General features: G+C 39.7%; 1 protein-coding gene across 7 annotated transcripts in view; it reads right to left on the bottom strand.

Annotated features, from left to right (window-relative positions):
• Window positions 1-7,552: 7,552 nt before the first annotated feature.
• The window catches only part of LOC116917815 (nephrin), a 40,363-nt gene continuing 25,597 nt past the window's right edge, over window positions 7,553-22,318 (bottom strand). For 6 of the 7 annotated variants that reach the window (XM_045169531.1, XM_032923408.2, XM_045169535.1 and 3 more), the window contains 11 exons: window positions 19,527-19,738; window positions 16,801-16,914; window positions 15,015-15,218; window positions 14,147-14,301; window positions 13,819-13,966; window positions 10,991-11,121; window positions 10,758-10,917; window positions 10,379-10,681; window positions 9,892-10,218; window positions 8,720-9,296; window positions 7,553-8,653 (listed from right to left, as the gene is read on the bottom strand). In XM_045169531.1, the coding sequence (XP_045025466.1) occupies window positions 9,154-9,296; window positions 9,892-10,218; window positions 10,379-10,681; window positions 10,758-10,917; window positions 10,991-11,121; window positions 13,819-13,966; window positions 14,147-14,301; window positions 15,015-15,218; window positions 16,801-16,914; window positions 19,527-19,738 (1,897 nt within the window). In that variant the 3' untranslated portion in view covers window positions 7,553-8,653; window positions 8,720-9,153. The remainder of the gene's footprint in view (window positions 8,654-8,719; window positions 9,297-9,891; window positions 10,219-10,378; window positions 10,682-10,757; window positions 10,918-10,990; window positions 11,122-13,818; window positions 13,967-14,146; window positions 14,302-15,014; window positions 15,219-16,800; window positions 16,915-19,526; window positions 19,739-22,318) is intronic. The other variant, XM_032923409.2, reaches the window with a different exon arrangement.

The raw sequence follows: 22,318 nt of genomic DNA, 5'->3' as shown, positions 1-22,318 counted from the left end.
ATTACATAATGGGTGGTGGAAGGGCAGGAATTGATAAGAGGGTGAACATGACAGCTATACATTTTCGCAGGGAAACAAAGCTACATGTGTATATATAGACCTACTGGCAGAACCAGCTTCCTGTGCATTTCTTGTTCCTCACATTCTATTCGGTAACTGTGTGGTTGCGCGAAGAAACTGAAGAACATTGATGGTGACTCTAAAAGAATATATTTGAATTTGTGAAGCTTATAAAACAGAAGTTGTAAAGCGCATTGGGTTGCACTTCGTCTTCTTGTCGCACTTTGGGGCTTCTACCGAGTAATCAATTTAGTCTTCACTTGAGAAAGGCGACGAAAGTCATGTTGACGGTTATACCTTTTCCGCGGCAAGTCGACTCGGGTTACCAACAAACTTTGATAAGCTCAAAACAATGAAAAGGCCACCGCATTTGCATTTAAAAAAAAGCCCGTTATGCATGTCTGTACCATGTAGTCATTTATTTAACGCGTTTTGACAGGCTTTATTCATAGAATCAAATTGCTTGCACAAAAAATCATAGTTGGAAAGTAAACAAACTTTCGCATATTCATAAACTATTACCTGTTCTTCAGGTCGCAGTGTATGATAATGCACACAAAAATGAGTGTATGATGAAGATCATTTGTTTCTAACGTCAATTCTAATCCTTCATATTCTCACGAGTAAAACAAAAAACGCGGTTTGCAAAACAACGCAAAAGGTTTTTGTTTTGTTTTTACATTTTACTTAATAATAGGGTTACAATAGTTGAGACCCGGCTATAGACGTAAGAACCAGATTTTTCTTTGGGACGTCCAAACAAGTTTGACGTCTTTAATATACGTCAGCGCGATATTCTGCCTACTACACCATACGGGATAGGACAGCGGAGCTGTAAATTTCATCTAAAAAAATTAACGAGGTGCAGTAGACATGAATGTTTGAGACGAATTTTATTTTTACTAGGATTGGTCTGTACTCTATTGTTGTTGTATGCTTTTCCACAAGAAAATGGATTTTACGTTTCTAGTATGTGTCAGTTGACATAAGGGCTCTGTGCTCGATGTCTCATCGTGAATGTGAGTCGCCTTCGCAGAGTAAACCGTTATTCTACTTACGGATGCAAAGACCGGAATAAAAGACAGTCAGAGTCAGAGTGGTGCTAGCTTGTAGTTCCCAATTTTCGGACCCAAAGGCTAAGGAGGAGCCGAAAGGCAACTCCCTATGCAATTTCGGTGCAGCCAAAACTTGCCAATTTGGTAGTTGGTTGGCAATTGTTTGGCAATGCAAATCCCAGGGATGCACAACTGCAAACGATGTGCCGGAAGCCATGCATTTAGACCGACTTTTCATTGTGCGTTCATTGTATGTTCTTTCGTCCGTCGCGCTTTGTTCCACTTTTTTCTTGTGTTAGGCACATCTATATAGCAAGTCCGCTCGAAGGCATTTCTCGGAATTTTCACGGAACATGGGATTATGTTACGCCATACTATCTTACTTCTTAATATATTGAAAAATGAATTTGAGATCAAACCGTATTTAGACTTTCTTTTGTGAATAGATTCTATTATGCAGAGAAACAAAGTGCTTGTTTCTTATTAAATGAGTCCATGTTAAGGTCTGCCTCGAGTGGTCTCATCAGACAGCTGTGTCGTGATAATCTTCGTTTCTATGCCATTGAAGAACTAAGAAACCAAGTTCTTGCTAAATTAATTGGTGATTAGGTACTATTTTTCCATATTACTGTAGTCTCCATAGTTCTGGTAGAGAAAAATTATGCTCCCATTCAAGTACATTTGTATTCTTTTCAATCAATTCTCGAGGACCACTAAATATATATCAACTGGATGTGCGACTGTCCCGTATTCTAGGAATAACACTATTGCACGTACGTCTTGCCTCCTACAGCAAAGCTATATTCTAGCTCAGAACTGGTCTCATGCGGCTGAAGACGCTGTTCCTCCAAGTACTTTCTTTTTTCGCAACATTAAGTTCTCTGCTGGGAATCTCAAGAGGGACGTATTGTGCCGCTAGATGAGCCATATATCTTTTTGGTAAGCATTCAAAAGAACCCCCCTCTTTTTCTCTTTTGGCTTGTTTGGCTATATACTTTTCGGTCGATATCCAGGAAAAAAAAAAAGGGAATGAGCTTATTCCAGAATGATCTTGTATAATCGCTCTAAGTCATAGACGTCTACTGTTTGCCTTTACATTTTTTTTTCGTGAATCTTTTGCGCCGCTCTTTGTCATTCGTTTTTCGCTATCGTCGTTCAACGCTGTCATTAATAAATCCATGTTCGTGGGTCACCTTTGCTTGTTCAAACGACGATTTGATTGGATTTTTTAAATATAAATAAAGAAGCATCACACAAGGACGCCCTGTAGATCTTATCCCCCCCCCCCCGACTATTTCATAGAAATTTGATCTTGTAATTTTGACATTAAATTTGATTAAACATAACCTGCTATAACCTAAAATTAAACACTGTTTTCAGGAAAAATTTTTGTTTTCTCGTCAAATCAGCAGTTTTTTTAAATAAATGGAAACAACGCTTTGCTGGCGCGTCAGCATTTATCATTCGTTTTCTCCATTTATTTAAAAAACTATAAACCCAACGTAAAAATAAACCTGATTTTTGTGATCCTCTTTCAATTTTGAATAAAATTCATGTGTTTTTATGGAAATCTAAAATTTGTCAAAAAATGAAGAAGTGGGAAGGCTATACCCTTCCCACTTTTGTCAGAATCCGCAAAAAACCATAACTCTTGTAATTCGTTAAAAATCGCACAGTAGAATCAAAATTGAACGCTTATTTCATAAACGTAATTTATTTTATCCTCAAACAAGCTGTTCTTGAAATAAACAGAACAATAATGCCAATAGCGCAACATATTTATTCATCTGTTTTTTACATTTATTTCATAAACTACAAGTCCAAGATAAAAACAAATTTGGTTTTCATGATTTTCGCTTGATTGTGAATCAGAATAATGTATTTTTGCCCAGATCTAAAATTTGTCCAAAAATGAAAAAGTGGGAAGGGTATAGCCTTCCCACTTTTGTCAAAATCTTCAAAAAACGACATCTCTTGGAATTCGTTAAAAACCACAAAGTATAATCAAAATTGAACGCTTATTTTATAAAAGTCATTTATTTTTTCCTCAAACAAGCTGATTTTGAGAAAATGGAGCGAAAGTGCCAATTGCGCAACAGATTTTTTCATCCGTTTTGTACAATTATTTCATAAACTACAAGTCCAAGATAAAAACAAACTTGGTTTTTATGATTTTCGCTTGATTGTAAATCAGAATAATGTATTTTTACCCAGATCTAAATTTTATCGAATAATGAAAAAGTGGGAAGGCTATACCCTTCCTACTTTTGTCAAAATCCGCGAAAAACCATAACTGTTGGAATTCGATCAAAATCACGGTTTATACTCAAAATTCAACACTGATTCCGGATATCGTATTAATTTCCCCATTAATTATGCAGTTTTTGAATAAAACGCAATATACTAATGGCTATAGAAAAACCGCTGTTTAAATTATAACTAAAAAAAACTAGAAGTCCCACGTAAAAACGAAGTAAATTTATGTGATTCTCGTAAAATTTGGAATCTAAATCATGTATTTTAATAGTTATTTCTCTATTAGAATTAACAAATTAAATTGCCGAAAAAGTCGGGCTTATTTTGTCGGGCTTAATTTTAATGCCGTTCGTTTTGTTTAAAATTTTGTTTTGTAATTTTACATTAAATTTGATCAAACAAAACCTGGTTTAAGGAAAAGTATTTGTTTTCTCGTCAAACCAGCCGATTTTGCAATAAATGGATCCACGACCTGCTGGCGCGCCATCATTTATCAAACGTTTTCTTAATTTATTTTAAAACTATAAGCCCAACGTAAAAATAAACTTAATTTTTGTAATTGCCGTTAAATTTTGAACAAAAATCACGTGTTTGTAAAGAAATCTAAAATTTGTCCAAAAATGAAAAAGTGGGAAGGCTATACCCTTCCCACTTTTGCCAAAACCTTCAAAAAACGACATCCCTTGGAATTCCACGAAAATCACAGGGCATAATCCAAATTAAACACTGATTTCGATTGAGTTAATAATTTTCTCGTTAAACCAGCCGTTTTTTAAATACATGGAACCAACGCGCTGCTGTTGCATTTAGACTATCATCGGTTTTTCAATTTATTTGAAAAACTATAAGCCTAACGTAAAAATTAACTTGATTTTTGTGATTGTCTTTAGATTTTGAATAAAAATCATGCGTTTTTAAGGAAATTTAAAATTTATCGAAAAATTAAAAAGTGGGAAGGCCCTTCTCACTTTTGTCAAAATCCACAAAAAATGCCAACTCTTGGAATTCGATAAAAATCACAGTTTTTACTCAAAATTCAACACTGATTTCGGCTGTCGTATTATTTTTCCCATGTATTATGCTGTTCCCTAAATAAAACGCAATAGGTCTAGGCTATTGGTGGTTATAGCGCAATCGCCTTTTAAATTGTAACTAGAAAATTAGAAGTCCCACGTAAAAACGTAAATTTTTATGATCCTCGTTAATTTGGAATCTAAATCATGTATTTATTTAGTTAGAAAAAATTCTTTAAATGGGCGAAAAAGTCGGGCTTATTTGTCGGGCTTAATTTTAAGTCCGATATAAAAATTCCGTCTTGTAATTTTGACATTAAATTTGATTAAACAAAACCAACTATAACCTAAAATTAAACGCTGAATTCAGGAAATAAATATATCTGTTTTCAGCCAGCCGCATTCTGTTTCAAACCAGCCGTTTTTTAAATAAATAGAACCAACGACCTGCTGGCGCGCCAGCATCTATCATCCATTTTCTTCCATTTATTTGAAAAACTATAAGCCCAATGTAAAAATAAACTTGATTTTTGTGATTTTTGTTTAATTTTGAATCAGAACCATGTATTTTAAATCAAATCTAAATTTTAGCCAAAAATGAAAAAGTGGGAAGGGTATAGCCTTCCCACTTTTGTCAAAATCTGCAAAAACGGACATGTCTTGGAATTCCATAAAAATTACACATTTTACACCAAATTAAACGCTGATTTTGATTATATTATTATTTTTCTTGTCAGCTTAGTAATTTTTTTAATTTACGGAAGAAAAGTGCTATAGGCGCAACAACTTTTATCTCCCGTTTTCTACTAAATTTAAAAAACTACAAGTTCTAGGCAAAAATAATCTTGATTTTCGTGATCCTCGTTCAATTTTGAATGGAAATCATGTATTTTTAATTAGATTTAGAATTTAGCCAAAAATGAAAAAGTGGGAAGGGTATAGCCTTCTCACTTTTGTCAAAATCTGCAAAAAACGATATCTCTTGGAATTCAACGAAAATCGCAGGGCATAATCAAAATTCAACACTGATATCGATTAAGTTAATGGTTTTCTTGATAAACCAGCCGTTTTAGTAATAAATGGAACCAATGCGCTGCTTTTGCGCTAGCATTTAGACTATCATCCGTGTTTTCCATTTATTAAAAAAACTATAAGCCTAACGTAAAAATTAACTTGATTTTTGTGTTTGTCTTTCAATTTTGAATAAAAATCATGCATTTTTAAGGAAATATAAAATTTATCGAAAAATGAAAAAGTGGGAAGGCTATACCCTTCCTACTTTTGTCAAAATCCGCAAAAAACCATATTTGTTGGAATTCGATAAAAATCACGGTTTATACTCAAAATTCAACACTGATTCCGGATATCGTATTATTTTCCCCATTAGTTATGCAGTTTTTGAATAAAACGCAATATACTAATGGCTATAGCAAAACCGCTATTTAAATCATAATTCAAAAACTAAAAGTCCCACGCAAAAACGAAGTTAATTTTTTTTATCCTCTTTAAATTTGGAATCAAAAACATGTACTTCAGTAGCTATATCTAGGTGTTGGAAATTAAAATAAAATCAGCAGAAAAGTCGGGCTTAATTTTGTCGGGCTTAATTTTAAATCTGACTTTTTCACTAAAAAATTGAACTAAGTATTTGACATTGAATTCGATAAAACTTGACCTGTTATAGCCAAATGTGTACGCATATTCTGAATAAAATTTTGCTTTTCCTGTTAGATTTACAGAATTTTAATAAAACGGAATCATGTCGTCATCGATTGTTCTAGCTCTGAATGTGTTGTCTGGGGCATTTTCCGACCAATGAAAAGACACTCCACGATAAGGCATCGCAAAATAAAGAATCCGTAGACCTTCAGTAAGACTGAAAGGAGACAAATTACGTTTTCTGCCTAACTCTTGGAAATGCTCGTGTAATAATTACAGTGGATATAACAATTTACGATATTCTTAAGAACGAAATTTTCGTTTCCAAAAGTACAACTTTACAATCAAAAAGCTTTTTAAGTAAAAGAACAAAACGATTAGATTTCCAAACAACGTACATTTAAATTGCCATAAAAATGTTTTGTAATTCAGACGATGGAGTCCCGTTTTTTGCATTTTCGCAACATAAAGTTGTCCGTTTTTTTCTTTTTTGCTGCTCTGAACGGGTTTCGTTGTATCGACCGATCCCGTTCGTGCACAGTACACACTGGTCGTTGCTACTGAAATGGTGGATCGATAAGAAAAACTCTGGTCTATTTTCCTTTTGGTCGGAAGTACGATTTCAGGCCGCCACCAAACACAACAGAAACATCATACAAAAACACGGAATATTCCACCAACTTTATCCTCTTTTCTTCTACACATTTTCTCCCCCGCTGATCCTTACTTAGTGTGTGTATGCCTGTGTTGTTGCTTTTTTTTTTTCCCTTCAGTGTGTGGTCCCTCATTTTGGTCAGTCTGGCTTGGAGAGGATATGTATCGTCCGGAAATGAACCGCCCTTTTTTACTCCTCCCATATAGTCGCTATCTGTCCTTTTGTATTCTATAGCAACAAGAAAGAAGAAGGGAAAGAAAAAGTTCCAGTTCATCCGAAGGCACACAACTTCCGGGCCACTTTTGCTAGTTACGAGATGCTGCTTAGCGTACCAGAAACGGGATAGAATCCAGCATTATCGATTTATGCTGTAGTTAAACGTTCATCCGGATGGACCAGTTTGCGTGCATTGAAAATGAAGTGTCCCGTGTCGCGATCGGTCAAATCCTATTTGCATTTCTTGTGGTGATTTAAAAGCGTTTCACCCTAATCTTTTTGTTCGGTGGCTTGTCTCAGTTGCAGCGGGTTTCCCTTTCCTCTTTATTGCTTTATCAATTTGACGCTAGCCAATTATTGCAGTACACAGTTTCCCCTATTTTGCAACTTTGTGGGCAGAAAGCTTATTTTCCGTTTTCTCGGAATAAAATGTACTGTCACAGCTTTTTAACCTTCAATATTTTTATACTTCTTATATCGCTGCTCAACAAATTAAAAAACATAACGTGAAATTTTTAGAGTTCAATACTTACAGAAATCTAACGAGTGATACGAGCTCTTGGCTTGACAGGAAGGAGAAGGTTGAACAGTGAAATAAAGTTTACACTTGAAGAAATTTCAAAATAGAAACTGAAGAATCCTTTTTGAATGTTTTTTTTTATTACTGATTTTCACGCAGCCCGTGGAAAATTTTACATACCAAGGATTGAACATGATGTGTTTATGTACAAGCCGCACAGTCGTCGTACAGTCCGTAGTACACAAGAAACAAAAACAGGGAAACAAGGAATTACATAGTAAAAAGATCGATGTATATATACTATATACTCAATTGTTTTACCATCATAACAACACGGTGGTCACATTCATTTTGAAACAGGGATTTAAAAAAAAAATGAGATCAATCTTCTTTTTCTTCTGTCTTTTAAAACTTTTCCTCTTGACTTTTGATGGGCACGACTTTACGTTTGACGCGATTTTACGGACTTTTTACACTTAACTTTGACAAAAGAAAAACTTTTGGTGGGCTGCTGACTTGGTGCAAAAGACTTTGGGTGACATACGCTATGCATGTGTAATTTTATACTTACCTCTTTGTCTATTATCCCGTATTTTAAGATGCAAGAGTTACAAAAGAAAACGATGGAATCAGAAAGTTTAACAATCGCCTTTCAATATTCGAATATGATAATGTATTTGTGTACATACCTCTTGCACGCAATCATTGAGAGTTTGACGATACACAAACAATACCTGACGTCATTCCTTTTTTCGCGCTACATCGGCTGACAGTTGTATTGAGAAAGTTGACAGGTACAAATGTCAAACTTGAGACTTGGTAATTGTGAAACACGTACCAAGATTCTGAAAGGTGAGATCGTTGAGAAACAGGAGGAAAAAAGGATTAACAACAACAACAAAATAGGCAAGAAACGTACACAGAGAGAGGATGTGGTGGATGTTGGGAAAAGACAATATCGTTTAAAGTGTTTTTATTCTTTTTCTATAACTTTACACGACACTTTCACGCTTGTTGGCACCTGCCGAGTGACTAGACGTTTCTCGTCGAAGAAAATCGTGCGATTGGCGGAAGGCTTTGGGCATCGTATCGCTCCACATAACGTGCGGTTTTTTCGTTTCAACTGGCGTCGCAGCAGCAGCAGCTAACGTCGATGAGGATCCCATACCGAAACCTTTGTACGACCGCGGGAGAGTTGCAGGTCCGAAATCACACGACCCTGTTGAGAAGAAAACGAATTTCTCGTTAATCGTATTTCGTTGAAACGTGAAATGTGACGTCGTACCGATAACGGGAGGAGGAATAATATCAGGACTACGTAGATCTAACGAACTATCTGTCGTGTACGGTGGTGTGATGAGCCCAGCTTTGATTGACTGTTGCTGCGTCATCAACATGTTTGGCGGAGGCGGAGGGGGAGGAAGAATTGGCGAATGAGATGGTGGAGGTTCGCCAACTGGCCAGCCGAGTTGCGTCAAGCTGGTGTGGCAGAACATTTGATTCTTCCAGTGATCCGGTTCGATTCTAGAGACAAACATAGGGCCACCGGCGTCGATGTTGCAGTCGACGTTATCCATCAACGGTTTGAGCGATTGCGATCGAGGATTCACACCTCCGCCTCGTGCTGATTTTGAGATAGTCGATGCACCGCCTGCTGCCCCATTCGTTTGATTGTTGGTCGCTTCAGAACGGAGTAGAATTCCGTTGGCTGTGCCATCATTATTGGCGGCCGCCTGGCGCCTCTCGCAGGCACTGGCGTCGCAAGAATACCACCACTATGACGCCAGCAATGCAAAGCAATATGACGACGCCGCTCAGAATCCCCAGCGTTGGTGTCAGTATTGAGCTACTGGGACGCGGTTCTGTTAAGAAAACAAGTAAAGAAAAACCGAGTAACACGACGTCAGAAATGAACTTAAATTCAATTATTATTAACACCAAATGATGCCAGTTCTTTTAATAAAAAGGATGTTGGCACGGGAATGATTCTCGAACGGCAGTTAGCTTTAAAAAGTGTCGTCAACTCACGCTACACAATTAGAACGGTCTAGATCGGCATATGAAAGAATTGAATCATCTGAAGGGAAAGCCACAAAGACCAAGGAACACGGTGGAATGGGAAACGAAAGAAGTTGCAGGATGTGATAGGTGGGCCCTGTGCGCATACGGATGTGTGAACAGAGTCCCCACACAATCCCGCGGGATCGAATCGGCTCTCCACAATGTGTGTCTATGGTTATACATTTAGCTTTCGTGGCAGTGCACACTGGGGGCGACAGTCAATTCCGCATTTCTTCTCGGTAGGGGGGACAAGAAGGCAAAAAATGGGGAAGAATAACAACAAGTAGAGGCAAACTTGCCGACTTATTACATCAGCAATTCCATCAATAAGGCACCGACACCCGGCACACACACACAAAAAAAAAACTGGTAAAGAATAAGAAAAAGTAATCGAACCTGTCGACTTGCCTGGTTTGACCTCCAGCTGTCTCTCCGGCTCTTTTTGCGTAGATATTTCGACGACCACATCATCACTTTTGCCCTTGGCATTGACGGAAGCGATGGTCGCCTTGTAGCGCATGTTCGTCTTGAGACTTGACAGCAAGAAGATGGGCTCGGTGAATATCTGGTGGATGACGAGTCGACCTGACGAGTTGCTCTCCTCGAAGAAGTGGAGCGAGAAATTCTGTGGCAATCCACCGTGAAAACCCGGCTGGCAGGCGATCAGGAAGGCATCGCTCGAGTGGTTTGATACCGTGCAGTTGAAAACCGGTTCCGGCGGACCTGATACAAACAATTACGCGTGAATACAGTATACGATCTAGACTATGGGACGAATAGCAAATGATGACAAACTTTGCTCGAGGGCATCCCGGCGCAAAATGTTTGCGTATACATCTTAGAAAACATACTATGTTTAACGTCGTGTTCTACGGTCACGCACCTGCGGTCAGAATGTGGAAGACGCATGGCTCGCTTTGACTACCGGCCGCGTTCGTAGCAAAGCAGAGGAGCGTGCCGTAGTCGAGCGAAGCCAACGGCTTGTAGGTGAGGACGCTGGCTCCCGACGGGCTGCTGTTGTTGTACCGACTACGCGGTACTTCGATCGTTTCCGCTGAATTGTTGAAGAACCATTTGTAGCTCAGTTCCGTGTTCGGGTTGGCTTCTACCTGACAAATGATTTCAACATTCTCGGCCCGAGACACGCCGAAATAGCGCGTCAGTCCCGGTTTACATACGGGTGCATCTGTTTTATTAATCATTTGATCACGAAGAGATGGAAATTGGATTTTTGTTTAAATTGAATAATTATTTAAACTTGCATTTGATATCGAGGAAGATGCGCTGGCTTTCTGCTTGGCCTTCAACGTTGGACGCGTGACACGAAATGTTTCCGGCCATGGAACGACCGACATTCTGCAATACTAGACTCTGATTGGTGATGATGACATTAGCCGATGTGTTGTGCACTAATTTAATGCCCTAAACAAGAAAAATAAATGAGGACGTGATGACTGACAGGCAGAAAAAAAAATAATAGTTCAATTTCAAATACATCTCGTCTCCATTCGATGCGGTTGGCAGTCGGGCGTGCATCAACGTGACAGTCAAAGTAGACGTCATCACCGGCTTTGATTCCCTCAGCATTCAATGATCGTCCCATGGCTAGGCTCACGTTTGGTGGATCTGTAATCGAATCGCACACACATCCTGCGGATCAGTCTATTATGTATCAGCTGCAATGCAGCCACCACGAGGACGAAAATCACAACAACAAAAAAGTCAAACTCAAGAGGAAGTAAACGAGAAAAATAAACTAAGAAGAGAAAAAAAAAATCAATGGTCTTTCCAAAGATTTTTCTTCGTCTACATATACATTTTGCTCGAGTTCCCTTTTTTTTTTCTTCAAGTTTTGACAGCCGCGTTCATGGAATCCAAGTTTACCCACAATTTTTTTTTTTTCATCGGGAAACCCAAGTAGATCAACTTTTCTTCTTTTAGATCCCACCCTCACTTTAACATACAATAAAAAAGAAAGAAACTATTCTTCCATCCCCATAGTCCACGAGGTCCATGTTGAGCTGTTTAAAGCTAACCTCCCTAAGCCTTTTTCCCAGACCCACAGACTTTTCTTTTCCCTTTAAGCTTTGGCATTGAACAGCCAAAGAAATAAACGTGCACAGCCGTTCTGTACACACAGTCAACATACGATAAAAACCGGGGAAAAAAAAAGTAAGGAGAATTTAAATAAGAAGGAAAAATACAAAAAGAAAATCTTCAAAGGCAAACGAAGATGACACACGTTGGATCTTTAGGGAATGTCCCGAAGAGCTCCAAAATTGCCCTTGCTGTACCGCCCCCTCGACGCCCAATTCCCTTCTTTTTCCATATTTATTTATTTTTTCCCTCTGCAGTGCACGACCGGAATTCGCCAGTTCCATACTGATGGATACATATGTATACGACATATACGTATAGTGCCATATACATACACATGTTCCATTTATTTAAGGCAGCTAGTGTATATAAACAGCACAAGCGAATTTACGTTTTAAACGAGATTGCAACGCAAAATAGATGAGCATCGTTCTTTTCGAACTGCTGGAACATTGACTTACAGCACGACAGGAGACATTGAAAAAGTGGACGACGAAAATATAGCCGGATCAAGTGGCAGACGATAGAACCGTACGCTTAACAATAAAGGCAATTGTAAAAAGAAAAAAATGCAAGTCGGTGCGGAGATGGATCGATATGACTGCAAACCTCAAACCATAAAAGAACGGAGACGTTTGGAAAAAGTTTGAATACTAAACTAAATTTTCCTCTTCAATCTGTTATTCGTGTTTTTATTTTTGTTCTATACGTTTTCCTATTCAGAACTGAAAATCGACGTTCAGAAACCAAAAGACTATTATCGATCGGCTCATTATTCCAGCTATAAAAATATTTATTCGATCCACTAAAAAAGACGATGATTTAAAGACGTCAAGAAACTCGGCCTCTAAAAATCTCGTGGAACGATTCCAAAAATAACAAATGTTCATTGCAGATATTTAATGAACGAACTATATCAAGGCAAATGTGAAAGGTAAGATAGATATTGATTGCAAAATCCTTCCTTCGCTCTTGAATTGAAAGAAAACGTGACTTGACTAGACAATTTGCTATTAGATAAAGTTATCCAGATAGTGGACAGTGCGTCCTTCTCAACGACCTGATACTACTATCAAAGGGAACAGTGTAACTTGTTTCTTCCTTGATAAAGGGACCCTCTGCTGTACTTGGAAAAAACAAATTTCCCTGGAATTCAGAATCATTCGGGTTCTACTGGTTCGCTATTGTCTACGCCATTGATCCGTTTGCCTCTCTTGGAATCTCTCGTTTAGTCTCCGTCATATTTCATAAAGTTACGTCAAATCGTTGAGGACGAAACCATTTTTCGAAAAAAAAAAAAAAACTTTGACTCGCACGTGCTGCTCGTGAGCATTTCTATGAAATAAAGGCAAGGACAGGAAAAAAAAGGTGCGTGTACGCTAACCCGGAGCTTTCACGCTCAGATTCAAATATGATCGATGAAGCTCAACATCTTGCACAAGAGCCAAAGTATTTCAATCAAAGTTCCTTGGCTTGTTCATTCCCTTTTTTTCTTCTTCTTCTTCTTCTTTCTCTATCGCCGCATTCAGTGGAACGAGACCATTAGCGAATAAAATCCTGTAAAGAAAGATTTAAAAAAGCAACGACGGATGGAACTTTTTTTTTCTCTTTTCGCTTGAGATGATGGTGTTCTACAGTCTACGAGTTTTTACTACGATTCAACGTATTTTTATTCAACCGACAAGACGGCTGATGCGGAAATCAGACGTGTCGTTATTTCACTCTCTTTCTGCCTCCATCGTATTTCTTTTTGTGCGTGTTCTGCCGAGGATGTGTACTCGCCTATTGTGCACTCACTTTCATCTCGGCCGGCAACACGTGCGGCAAAATAAAAGAGAGAAAGAAATTCACGACTAAAATGAGAATTCAGAGAGAATTGCACTCAGAACCAGAACAAGTTTTGCCCTGAAATGTTTGCGCATATCTACGTGCGTATATCCTTCGGTAGAGGCACCGCTTCCAAGCGACAAGTTAATGTAGTACTACCTAACGTCGTTTTCGTAAGACGTCAATAGCGTCGAAAAGGATGCGAATCTGGACGAACGGTGACAACCGCAATCGTGCAAAACAGGAGAAAATGGAAAACAGTAAAGGGAAAAGGTTTAACAATGGGTACGAAAGACCTGATGAAAACGTAGTGGTTACGTAACGTAGTGGATACGAGAAGAATTGGAAATAGGATTATCTGTTTAGCAGGAAGGTTGGCGACAAATCTAATGGACTTACAGCTCAAATTGACGTTCCACGTGTCCTCCATGACGATGGTGTCCAGGTATGGGTTAATGGCACGGCATGTGATTCGGCTGTTCGTCTCTGTCTTGGCCAGCATTAGGTCCAGCACGCTAATAGCCACGCTGCCATTGATCGATAAGGTCTACATCGCGATAGTAACATTGGGAAAGAATGAAAAAGAAGAGGTAACATATCGTTCAATCATTTCAACTGGGATATTGACATTCAACACACGGACAGAGTCGATCGATTCGTCTTCATTGTTGACAATTGCAGTGTCATTTACTGTCAAAATAAGCCGAAAAGAGAACAGTCGTTATACCTGGTTGTAAGCAGAAGGATCCAACAGCACATCGTTTTTCCACCATGTAATTTTCGGGATAGGACGGGAGCCGGTGACGTGACACGGCAACGAAAACGGTTTCCCCACCGCTGGATTCCTCTCACCAATCACGATGGATACCGACAGCGGTGGAACTATTCCATTTCAATAATAAAGAAGAACATCAGGCGAATAATTAGGGGGAAAGAAAAAAATAAAAGTCGATCCTAGTCCAACCAACAGCGAAGACGGATGATGGTTAAAGTTTGCACAGGGCCCAAAGGCCGATGCAATTATTGGTTATACTTAAGTTGGTCTAAAGGTATACACGGCCAGAAAAGTCGAGAGAATAAAGACGTCCCCAAAGATTCGGGACACGGGAAACATTGAAAGTCTGGAACACAGTAGGAAAACATTGGGCAGACAACAAGGGCCGCATTATCCACTCGGTCGAGCGCAAACTGAGTTCCTCGCCGTGCACAACGTCCCAGTAAACGAATCGTCCATACTCTTTGGTGAAAAAAAAAAAGGAGAGACTGCTGGCCAGTTTTCGATTAAATATTGTCGCCGTCTTCCCTTGTTTGCCCAGTCTGAACCATCTCGGCCGCGTGATTCAATTGAATGCGGTTGTGTTCACACATCACCCACATCAACGGGCACCCATCGTTGGCTCTTTCATTGGACTCTTTCGTTTCACTGTCCAGCGAAACATCACTGGACCTAAGTTTTTTCTGAGTACCATTGGACGTGCTGGACGGACAAACTGAAACGGTGACGCGATAATTGCGTCATGTCTCGAGAGATTGTTTTATTTTTCCAGTAACAGCGTCGGTGTATTAGGGAGCATAAGAGGTTCAGACAGACTTACGTTCCATATCGACGTCAAACGACTGCTCCAGTGGCCGGCCGCGTTCCGAGTTGGACGCTGAGCAGCTCAACGTCATGGGCCAATCAGAGCGCTTTAATGGAGGAAGAAGAAGAGTGCTACGAATTCGTTCCGGCTCACTAGATTCCATCTGGCCGGGCACCGTGATGCGATTGCGACGCCAAGTGATGACGGGAATGGGCAAACCTGCATCAAAACAATCATATTTTATTATTATCATTTATTATTATTTTTTTAAATCAAATAATTAATTAATAACCGAAGGAGACATTTAAAGATTCTTATTGATTCCGAACTTCCTTCAAGTACGGAGACGGATGTCTTTGATAGAATTATGTTAATTGGGACACGGAAAAGGAAGGGGAAAAAAGTCCTGATCAGAACACGTACTTTGCTCTCGACTTTTATTTTTTAAAACAAAAATTTTTTTTTTCTCACGATGTTGTGATAACGATCGAAACACTCGAACGATGGTGAAATAACCAGAAGCCGTGAAAACACGTCCGAATGAGGGACGACTCATTTCCTCGACGAGTTACAAGCCATTCTCTTTTGTAAGCTTGCTCCATTGGAACTATACACATCCCACCGACTGATTGATTGATCAAGAGCCTGACGTGGATAAAAGGGAAAACCTTGATCGGGTGCCAAAACAAAATGATGCCAACACACGCCTCCGTTTACTCGTCAACAAATTGCTTTAAAATGAATAGGATCATTTAATTGTGACAAAAAAAAAAAGGGGGGGGGGACTAAAGACTCTTTGTAGAAACTGTACCAAGCGAACGACATCAAAATTTTACGGAATTCAAAAGAAAAAATAAAAATAAAAAGACTCGGGAATATCTCCCGAACAAGGGTCAGTGGTAACACACACTTTGAAAATGAGATATCGATCGCTTTATTTTGAATTCGGAGAACTCTTTCTATTGATGTTGTCACGGTATTGCGTAACTGGCTCAAATACTTGTACCTATAAATCGGATAACGCTCTATATAAATGTCAATAAGCTTTATTCTTTTACTATTTAATGCGAAATTTTTCCTGTATACATGGCCTTTGATACCCCGTTTTAGTGTGTAGACGCTCCTAATCGTGTTTGTTACTTAAGTGTTGGTATGCAAAAACAAAAGACAATCGTAGCGATGGCAGCCGCCTTGTTTTTCCTAGACGTGTTCGAGATTTGAATTTGCCACTCGGTCGAGCTCAAACTCTTGATGCAGGGCAGGGTTATATATAAATAGAACTTGGTGCCCGTAGTTCCCCATACTTGGCGGCATGTCGATAACGCTTTCATTTCCCGATTATTTTTTTTCCCCCATTTTCTCCGCCATTTTTGTTCTGAATTAGGAAATTTGTCTCAGCCCTTGCTTTCTTTTTCATCACTTAAAAGTCTCGTCAACGCACACAAAAAGAAGAAGGGGAGAGATGGTTTTAAAGTTCTTGATTGAAATTCAGCGGCCTGTGTTGCCCTGAAAGACGTGACGTAAAGCCCACGCTTCGCTTCATTCCTTCTTCGTCGACGAAGAAACTTCTACGCCTCTTGAAATCCTTTGATAGACCACATCATATCCACCGGTCCATTCACAATGCTTTATTGAATTCTGCTCGCTTCGCTACATCTAAGATGATTACACGAATGCTGTTTAAAGCGTTCGAGTTAGACGATACCTGAACGATACCTCGTGATTGCATAATCAATTCAAATTGCAAACCTACGTAGTACGTACTTAGAAAATGGTGGAAACGGACATTGTTGTGTTTTACCTCCTTCGACGGTGCACGTGAACTTGGGCCGGTCTCCGATCCGAAACGGCCCGACCACAGTAGAGATGCGAGTCTGGCTGAATTCGGCGTTGATCGTCAATGATTTCGGCGGTTCTGAAATAAATAAAAAAAAAAAGATAACCGTTAATTGCAGTAAAACTGCGAGTTGCCTTCACCGTACGATGTGCCCTTAAAAGTAGCGTATCGACGAACATTTTTCCGCACTGCTGGAGCTGAATAGGCGATTCAAGTTATGGCCATGTAACATCCAGAAGAAAGAGAAGAACAAAAATTTTGCTACATCAGCTATAAAAAGAAGAGCTTCTATGTTGTTTGAAAAACTTTCTCGTTGGGTGTTAACGTCCGTCGGGAGCGTAAAAAGAAGAGCCATCAACTCGAATTGGCTCATCATCCGACTAGTTTGGCCATCACGGCTGATGTTCCAGACCATACGGGCATATACAACGGCAGCCGAAACTTGGGACTAGCAGATGTCGATGAAAACATCCATTCTGCCCAGTAAAAGATCTTTTGCAATCAAAAGTACACACTCAACACTTTCACGCATGATTTCCTTTTTTCCTCTTTCAATGCCGGATTATGGTAACGGCGTTTTCGGGACGAGAAGAAACAAAACATGCGCAGTGACTGGGACTTGCGTATTTCTTTCGAAAACGGATCTAGGTGCCATTTGAGCACGGTTACATTTATTACTTGTATTTACTGGTTTCCTATGGGACTTTATACTGTTTTCTTTCAATGGGAATCGTTAGTATGTCTGCTACTACGTTGGCGAAATCAATGACAAATTTAAGAGCCGTCAGAAAAGCCCTCAATCAATCACATTTCTCCGTATCCTTGATGAATCAGACCGTCGTTTGTGCAGGCGATTGCTAATCAAATTGTCAAAAGAAACCAACGTCGCCAACTTGGAAGGATCGAGTTGTGCGTAAAATATAAATTAGTCGAGTCATCTTTTATTCGCGTCCAACCGCCACCTTTTCCAGTCCCCATGGAATGACCAATTCATCCCCTTTTTTTTCAAGTTGAAAAGACCGTGAGAATGGAACTATCGTTTCAGACGATTGGCGGAGCTTTCAACAACAGCGGATGATTAGAAGGGCGCGTATCACAAGCGAAAATAAACGAGTAAGCTACGTATGGAATAGATATTGTGTTGCAGAGAATGGACGTGATTAAACCTGCCGTACAGTGGCTACTACATAGAACGAACGGAAACAAGACTCGCTGAACCCGGCGCTTTTATCCAGGACTCATATTATATGTTTGAAATTTGCATGACAGCGAATTCTCGCAGCTTACCCTTTTTAATTGATAACTCAGATTACTCGGGTTAGCATAAGCTATACGCCAAAGGGTCAACGGTTGGTCTGGGAAGTTGAATTGCGAAACAGCCAAGCGAAATCCACAAGTCTTATTGCCTTTTACTTGTTTTTATTTTCTTTCGCTGTTTTGCATCAACTCATTTTCCACCTTCTAAACTATCCAAAAGGTACTGCTTACGCAGCATAACGAACAAGTATTAGGGAAATGTCTGTTCGTTACGCGTCGTGTACCTAAGCGCATACAGAAAATGAGAATGGCAATAATTCAACCGCGAGGAATCTCAATGGATTTTCGGGACGCTGTGGATCTTTGACGTCTCCGCACAAGGAAAGACGTTCATAATCCGGTCTTGGGTTTCCCTGGATAAACTAAGGTCGTACGATTACAGGCCATGGCAGAATCCCCGGAAGGAGGGTACAGAGAGCAGCAAACGAAAAGTAATAGTTTTCGCTTACTATAGACCTACTTCATTCGCCATTTTTGACTCCATCCATTTCGTTTCCGTTGGCGCTCAGATCCCCACATCCGTTGGGGCCACAGCTATGGGGTACGTTTTAGGCGGTGTTGAAAGAAAGAAAAAAGAATCACGCTGCCGACACAACCAGCAATTGTTGAAACTAATGGCATTCGGTTGTTATTGAACGACGCACAGTGCATCTGTTTCCAACGACTTTTTACTTCTCCATTATTGACCTCTCCTCCGCCTTTAGGAACGTAAACCAAGTACGAATGCAAATAACCGCTGGCTTCGATCACGACATCTATTGCAATAGAAATGACGCAAGTTGGGTGATGAAGAGGATCACCAAAAAATAAAAAAGGATGACGAGCAAACGGAATCCTTTCCGTCTACCGGGATGGTGAACGCACAAGTGCCCAATTTACGATAATGCCGTCAACGGTTCGTGCTGGGCTTTTGCTGGGGGGGAAAAAAAAACCCTCCCCAAAACTAATGAGATACTCCAATCAGCACCGAATTCCCCGGTCTTTCCCTTCCTTCTTAAAGGTTTTCCGCTGCCCATATCCGACGACCAGGCACAGCAGTCATCGAGTCTACACAAGAAAACTTAAAGCAAAAACATTAACGTCTTGCATCATCCGCCGGATGGTTTAATGGTGCGATGCAAGTTTATCAGCATCAAGTCAGCTCCAGTTATAGAAGAGAGATATGAATGGCGATGCAGGAAGTTGCTCGTTTTCATCCAATTCTGCACATCGCAAGTGATTTAATGACCCGCGATTTTTTACCGAGCGCACAATTCCACAGAATAGCACACACTACGTTACACAGAGGAACGAATTGAACTGTTCAAACGAGAAGGAAGGCTGAATAATATTTGCTAAGGAACAAAAAGATCCAGCCGAAAAGATTTTCTTACCGATGACTGTGAGATTGATGCGCGAATTGCGCGATTTGGCTTCGCGAAAATCAACTCGACACCGATAGACGGATTGGTCGGTCAAACTAACGTTGCTGATGGCCAGGATGGATGGCTCGCTGACCCGGCCCCGGAAGGTGGCTCTCTTCTTTAGGATGTCTTCGTCAAACCAGACGCCAGCTTGTGATAACGCAACTTCTCGAGCATCCGCACTGCAGTACGTGTTACACCATGTGTCGCAAACAGCCGGAGGAAAATATATATATAAATGTATAAAAAGAAAAAGAAGATTGAAAATAAAGTTAGTGAAAAGAATGTCAACTTCCATCAACAGACAATCTGTTATACAGTATAGGAGATGTTGAACAACAAAGCTGGACTATATGCAGCCTTACAGCTTCAAAGAAGGGCGTTCTCTCTTTCGTCGGCCTAGATCTGCTCATTCTTTTCTCGTCAAAAACAAAACAAAACAATGTTTTCTTGATTTTATTTATTTCTAGTTTGAATTGACTTTTATTCTTTTGGGAACAAGGGCTTGAAAGCCCGTGCGCCTTTAAAGTCATGCCATTTCAATGCGAATGGCTTACTGTATCACTGAGCTGTCACAATCGTTTGCTTTAACAATTCAGCCAAGCCTTGCCTCGAAATCATGAAACTATTCCAAATACACAAACACACGCGCGCACACACACAGAAACAGAATAATGGAGAGATGGAAAAAAGAATTATTGAAAGCATGCAATTTGCGCCAGCCAATATATTCACCGGGAGTTGCTTCACGAGTTCGTTGAAAAGAAACGCTGAAGAGAAAGCAAGAACCACTATACCTTTTTTTTTGTGTGTGCCACAGTTTAATATCTTCGTTCTCTTGGCTGCATCTAATGTTAAACCAATCAAGATATATCGTTTGCCTCATAAATACCGAGTCACTAAGAACGAACGGTGGAATCGATTTAGTTGACGAGATGGAAAGTCGGCGATCTTAGGCTATAGTTAACTCATAAATGAGCTACAAGAGAAGTATGCAAAGATGATGTACAACCGTTGAGTAGAGAAATAGGAAAATTATACGTAGAGAAAGGGCGGCGTTGGGTATCGATTCAGAAGCCTTCGCCCGTGCATGCAAACTGATTCCCTCCATTGCCGTAACAATTTCCGATTCGGATGTTTCTTCCTTCATTAAGTAATGCATTTCTCTTTCATTTTATTCTTATCCTTTTTCTTGTATTTTCTCTCTAGAAAAAAAAAAAGAAAAGAAAAAAACAAGTGCGGAGTCAAACTCTTAGGGACATGTCACGAATGATACCCATCTTCTTTACTGCAAAAGTAATTAAAACATTTAAATCGATTGTTAATGACTACTACTTCCGCGATAAAACCCTCATCCTGTAAGGATTAAAAAAAACCCGAAAACAAATACGATAGAATTACAGATGGCGATTGTCGACGACTCGGATATTCCTCCCATACATCTGCGTTTTCTTTTGCCAATTTTTTTCTGTTTCGCTTTTGCCTCTTTCTCGTTCGTTTTCATTTTCTACCAGCGCTAAACGAAGCTTGAAAACAAATATATATATACGTCCTCTTTCCTCTTTTTTTTCCGCCAGAGCAACAACAAAAAAAATCGTCGTTACTCAGATTGTGCAATGCTATATATATATAGGAAGAACGGGGGAAAAGAAAAAAGAAAGAAAGCTCGGTGATAAAGAAAGAGCATATACAAGACGCAAAAGAGATCACAGAAAGCACATACATATAAACAGAATGAAAAGAATGGAAAAAAAAAAAAAACGGAGAATATACACGGTACATGAAGAGGATGGAATGGAAGCTCTTGATGTGTCAACTGATATACACAAACACAGAGAGAGAGAACCGAGGTTCTGGAAAAGATCGAGACGCTATATAGAATAGAGAAACCGCCGGAATCGGACGTCGACTGCCGTCGCTACACAATCAGAATTCAAGGGGGGAAAAAAAATTCGCACAACTAGCAGTTTCCGTTGTCTGCGTCGCATATAAATTAGATATTGAATCGAAGCGTCTGAGTTACAACATCTATCAAAGAATCATTTTCTTCCCTTTCCGCCCACGTCTCTTTCTTCTACTCTCCAAACGAATACAGGTAAACATCTGACAACATCTTCTGCCGCACCAAACAGAACGCACGTTGAGACAGCTTCACAAATCAGAAGAAACATCATTCTCCAGTCGTCATCGATATGCAAGTGTGGGTAACTAACTGTCGTCGTCGAGGATTCTAAGAAGCAGATAGGAAAAAGAGAGAGAGAAAGTGGGAAAGGAGACCTCCGTCAAACCGATCGATCAAAACACGTACGTTACACACAACCACACACACACACAGCAGGTTGTTGCAGACAACATCCGCAACGAGCGCTCGGTTACCGACCGGATTATGCCGGACGGAGATGAAAAACGAAAAAGGACATCGATCAAAACTCCCCTTTCGTTTTTTCATTCATAAAAACGATATTCCATCTCTTTTATCCGGGGATTTGTTGCATCAGCGTTGAAAAGTTATACGAAACAAACTTAACCCGAAAAACTCTCTGACAGGACATTCCTCGATGAAATGGCTCCCACACAAAAGCGATGATGTATTCTGCTTTCAAATAATCTCAATCTTGTAAAGAGATAAAGTACACAACAACAACAACAACAACAAAATCAATGATGTATCCAATTTCCTGTACAACGCCCCACTTTGCTAGGAAACACCTTCCAGATCTTTAAATCGAAATTCGATTGCTAGTAAGCAATACCTGAATTTT

Source organism: Daphnia magna, linkage group LG2, assembly GCF_020631705.1.
Source record: "Daphnia magna isolate NIES linkage group LG2, ASM2063170v1.1, whole genome shotgun sequence".
Lineage (NCBI taxonomy): Eukaryota > Metazoa > Arthropoda > Branchiopoda > Diplostraca > Daphniidae > Daphnia > Daphnia magna.
The sequence above is the reverse complement of the archived record's forward strand: the minus strand, read 5'-3'. Positions and strand labels throughout refer to the sequence as shown.